The sequence below is a fragment of the Vicia villosa genome, linkage group LG5, assembly GCF_029867415.1.
Source record: "Vicia villosa cultivar HV-30 ecotype Madison, WI linkage group LG5, Vvil1.0, whole genome shotgun sequence".
Classification (NCBI taxonomy): domain Eukaryota; kingdom Viridiplantae; phylum Streptophyta; class Magnoliopsida; order Fabales; family Fabaceae; genus Vicia; species Vicia villosa.
The window spans coordinates 19,800,385-19,805,748 of record NC_081184.1 but is presented as its reverse complement, the minus strand read 5'-3'; the positions used below and the strand labels follow the sequence as shown (position 1 = coordinate 19,805,748).

The 5,364-nt window shown below is 34.8% G+C and overlaps 1 protein-coding gene across 1 annotated transcript; it reads left to right on the top strand.

Moving 5' to 3' along the window:
- The first annotated feature begins 1,758 nt into the window (after window positions 1-1,758).
- Window positions 1,759-5,097, top strand: LOC131601441 (CBL-interacting protein kinase 2-like). Its single transcript, XM_058873249.1, has 2 exons — window positions 1,759-1,917; window positions 3,106-5,097. Exon 2 carries the CDS (start codon window positions 3,513-3,515, stop codon window positions 4,875-4,877), a length of 1,365 nt encoding a protein of 454 aa, XP_058729232.1. The 5' UTR covers window positions 1,759-1,917; window positions 3,106-3,512; the 3' UTR covers window positions 4,878-5,097.
- The last annotated feature ends 267 nt before the right edge of the window (window positions 5,098-5,364 follow it).

The following is a 5,364-nucleotide window of genomic DNA, read 5'->3' as shown; positions in this document are numbered from 1 at the left end:
CTCCTAGGAGAGATAGCAACCTCTACCACCATTCCAATGCAACCGAACAAGCCATACAAATCACAAGCTTTTGTGAAATCCGGGAAGTCCGAAATGAAAAAGGAGGAAATAATCCCTGAATCTGCAACCTTCGACGTGCCATTGAAAGGGAAAGTATCCCATCTCGCTACCCAATTCCTGAATGATTTCTTCCTGACATCCACCCACCCCTCCCCCCTACGATTTTCCATTAGAAATAGAACAGAACATACCGCATTTTCAATTGAGTTGTGAAAATTTGTTATGAGGCCCTATTTGCGCGTAAATTAACAGTGGAATATATAATTGGAGGCCCTTTTTTCTATGGCTTAAATGTGAGGCTCTGTGTTGTAGGTCGTCTTGCACACCCTCAAAGACGGTCCTGGACCTCATTCCCCTAAAAATTAGAACACATAAAAAAATCTACTCCTACCAAACTATTTAGTTCAATAATAATGTATATACTTTCTTTGAAAAAATATAAATAAAAATAATTAAAATGAATATATGTGCCCTTAATTTAAAATTACATATTTTAATTGTTTTTAATTTATATTTTATTTCAAAAGGAGTCAATTTTAAGAATCATAGGAAGAAAATAAAAAATTGTATGTTTGAATCTTTGCTCTAAAACTTTAAATATATGTATAATTATTTTTGTTATTATTATTATAGAATAAAATTTGGAGTTTTTTTCGACTAAAAAAATTATTTATTCATTTCAATTCAATTGATAGAGTACATTGCAATACAAATTAAAAATCGTTAAAAATAAAAAAAAAATCTCCAAACAAACTTGCAACATCATGTTAGTAGAATAAAACGACAAATTGCATATGCTGATGGATATAACTATGACTATATTGATATGTCCGAAATATTCATATCTCCGGATCTGTGGCGTTAATGGCACCAAAGTCATAGATTGGATTTGCAATAGATTGAAACTCATCTTTCAACCTGAAATAAATGAACACCGCAAAAAAACTAAAAAACAAAATACACCGCACAAAGACGGGAAAATAAAACAAACAACGACGCATTTAAATGACGAAATCATAATAAAAAAACACTAAATATATGTGAAAATCAGTTGTTTTAGCTAATAGAGAAACAAGAACGATTCAGATGGATGATTTTGAATCAAAACCGATCTTAAATCACCCATCTAAAAGATAAAGAAGAAGAAGAAAATTGACGACAACCGTAAAATTTAGAGCTTATTTGATCATTAAAAAATGTATTAACATTTAATAAACATATCATATTTATTAAAATAAAATTAGATAAAATGATAAGAGATCTCTTTTAACTTAATTAAAAGTTTTGAATTCAAACTCAAATGATAAAAAAAAAGTTTTGAATTTCATTACTATACATCTGTTTATTAACTTTCATGTTTTTTAACTATTTCACTAACTAATAAATAAGTGTATTTTAGTAAATGCTACTAATTTTATTATTAAAATTAATACATCTATTTTTTTTTAAAAATCCGCACATAGCTTTAATACAACATTTATTATGAAACGGAAGAAATACCGTATTTTATCGAACCACCCATATATTTTTAAGTTAATTGTGTGACGATGTCATCCCTAACTATTAAAATTGTTTATAAAATATTTTTTAAAAAAAACTTTTGATAATATTTCCTTTTTTTATACTATACTTTTAATTATTATATCACCATAATAATTAAAGGACACTATATTAATTGAATCATGTAGAATATTCATTTGCATCAAATCAACACCAACTTGTTTGTTCAACAAAACAAACAAAAACAGCAACTTGTTTGTCTTCTCTGTCAACTTCTGTCTTATAGCCTCTAACTCCTTCTTCACCCTAAATCACACAACGCTAAGATCTTCAAAACAAACCGCAATTTTTTGTCAGGTAAATTTGTATAACCCATGTCGATTTTCTTCCATGCTGCATTTGGGTTTTCGTTTTTCGTTTCTATGTTTTGGAATTTTGAATTTTTTTTTTTTTTTTTTGATTTTGCGGTTAAAGTTTCGTGCTTTTTGGTTTTTGTTTTCATGGGTGTTTGAATTGGTTTAGATTTGTATCTGGGTTTTGAGGATGCTATTTGAGGAATGAGAAATTGAAATTGGTAGTTGAAATTTGAAAATGGTTTTGGTCGTTTTGATGAAATGTGTGTTGGGAGATTTGTTGCGGTTTGTGTTTGATTGTAGTTGTTGTTTGTAAGAGTTTCATGTTGTATGAATTATGAAATGAGGTTTGAAAATTGAGTTATAACTGGAAAACGTCTGTCACGTTTGAAGCCGGTTTTGTAGAATTGAGTTATGTTTGACCTAGATTTTATGATGATATTAGAGTCTACTCAAGATTCGTTAGGTCACCCGTTGTTAGCCGTTCCATGCATGCTCCAGATGTCTAGTTATGGGCGTGAGGAGACGATTTATGAGTCGCATTTGATGACATAACTTGAACATGAGTTTATAGAGGCGCATCTTTCACCTTATAGGCCGATTTTGTCGAGTTGAGTTAGACACGACTCAGATTTGATTTAGTGCAAGTAGTCGTCATTTTCTCGTTTCGGATTTGAAACTCGCATGCTTCTTCTTTTGTAACATGAGAGAAGAAGACATAATAATAAGGCTTAACATCATGTTTAGTCTTTAAGTATAACAATTGTGTTATTTTGGTTGCTCACCTTCAGTGTTATCAAATATCCGCCGTGACGATGCTATGGCGGATATACATGGCGTTTTTCGGGCTCGCTGCAATGGTATATATCAGCCGATATTGCAGGCTTTTCCACCATAATCCCCTATAACAGCCCCGCAAAACGACCGGCATGGCAGGATTTTTGCTCTCTGCCATCGACAACACTGAGTCACTTTCCAATTATGCAATTTCGATCTCCAATCTTTACCCTTTGTTAAGTAAAGTGGTCTCTTGTTTTCCCTTGTCGCGAAACTTAAGAGATTAGAAGTGGAATTAAGTCTAATAACAACTATAGATTAATCTGCCTGTATTTGTTGGTATATTAAATTTATGTAACTTATTTAGCCTGATTTGATTCTTCTGTTACTTATCAGATTTGCTTATTTCTTTCAGGTGTGCTTTTTCGTTATAGGTTCTGATACTCGAAAATTTGAAAGGTTAACCAGGTGCTGCTTTTTTCTTGATTACTCTACAAGTTTTCTGCGAAAGTCCATATTCTCGGGTGTCATAACAAAATTCAGGGAATGCTGAAAGATGTGCTTGCTAGCTAAATACCCTTTTCCCGAGGCCAACGAGGCTGTACCTCCGTATGAGGTACTCTTAATCATCCTTGACGAGATCGGATGTTTATTCCAATGTTCATATCTTTATCGTGCTCAAGTGATTGAGGTGGTTACAATTCTCCGCCATTGTAAGATTTCAAAACTTGACGTCGATGAAGATGGTTGAGCTTTGAGTTTCTCGAGAAGCAGCTTCTTGATATTAGCGTTGGATTGTACAAAAAAAAAGTGTTGCTAGAAATGGAACGAAATGGAAGTGTGCTTATGCAACGATACGAACTCGGGAAGTTGTTAGGCCAGGGAACTTTTGCAAAGGTCTACCATGCAAGGAACCTCAAAAACGGAATGAATGTTGCGATAAAAGTTATTGATAAAGAAAAGGTTTTGAAGGTTGGGATGATTGATCAAATTAAGTGCGAAATTTCCGTGATGAGACTTGTCAGGCATCCGCATGTTGTCGAGCTTTACGAGGTAATGGCGAGCAAAACCAAGATTTACGTTGTCATGGAGTATGTCAAAGGCGGCGAACTCTTCGACAAGATATCCAAAGGAAAGCTCAATCATGATGATGCTAGGAGATATTTTCAGCAACTGGTCAGTGCCGTTGATTACTGTCATAGTCGAGGTGTGTGTCATCGCGATTTAAAACCCGAAAATCTTCTGTTGGATGAAAACGGAAATTTGAAGGTCTCAGATTTTGGGTTAAGTGCGCTTGCCGATACTAAACACCAAGACGGATTGCTCCATACTACATGTGGCACACCTGCGTACGTCGCCCCGGAAGTGATAAACCGAAAGCCATACGATGGGACTAAAGCTGATATATGGTCGTGTGGTGTGATCTTGTACGTTATGCTGGCTGGTTTTCTTCCGTTTAGAGATTCAAATTTGATAGAGATGTATAAGAAAATCGGTAATGCGGATTTCAAATATCCTAACTGGTTTTCATCGGATGTACGAAGATTGTTGTCGAAAATATTGAATCCAAATCCAAAATCGAGGATATCATTGGCCAAAATTATGCAAAGTTCTTGGTTCAAAAAGGGGTTAGAGAAGCCTATTGTTACCGACACGGACAACAAAGAACTAGCTCCTCTCGACATAGATGAAGTATTTAAAGCTTCCGAGAATGGCGATAATGTTGATCTTCCAAAACCTTGTAGTAACCTAAACGCTTTCGATATCATCTCCCTTTCATCAGGTTTTGACTTGTCCGGTTTGTTCGATGAAAAAGAACAAAAGACAGAAATGCGATTTACGACCAAAAAACCTGCTTCAGTTATCATAACCAAGTTTGAAGAAATTTGCAAGAGTCTCGGGCTAAAACTGAAGAAAAAAGACGGAGGCTTGCTCAAGTTAGAAGGTTCAAAGGAAGGAAGAAAAGGACGTTTAGGTATCAATGCAGAGATTTTCGAGATCACACCGGCCTTCCATTTAGTCGAGCTGAAAAAGTCGAACGGAGACACATTGGAGTACCAAAAGCTTTTGAAAGAGAATGTTCGGCCTTCGCTTAAAGACATTGTTTGGACATGGCAAGGAGAACAACCTGAAGGACATTGTTTGGACATGGCAAGGAGAACAACCGAGCCAGTTTTAGAAAGATGAACAGTCTTCTGATTCGAGCGAATCAGATATTGTTTTACAACCAATTTCGTAACGAGTTTATCTCTTTAATTCTGTTTTTGTATGCTTTTTGTTTCTTCATTTTGTTCTTAGGAGTGTACACTGTCTTCTTATCTGCAACTGTCATGTGATCATTGTGGTTAAGCATGTGTTGTATGCTTGCTCAACTTGTTACAACTATTCATAAATTTTCTTTCATTTTCGTTTGTTTTATTTCAGTTAAATTACACACTTTTTCACAGGAAAAACACGTTTTTGTTAAGATGTATCCACCTATTCATTTGAAGTACAAGTGAGGGGTGGGAAAAGAAGCTTCTTTTTTCAAATACATACTTCGGATTTAATGTTGGGGATAAGGAAAGTCAGTGCTGGCCCAATATTAGAGGCCTCCCATTAAAGTTCAGGGTTTTTTTCTCAATATGATGCTTACAAAATGTACCGAGGTCAAACCAGAAATGAGTATTAGAGT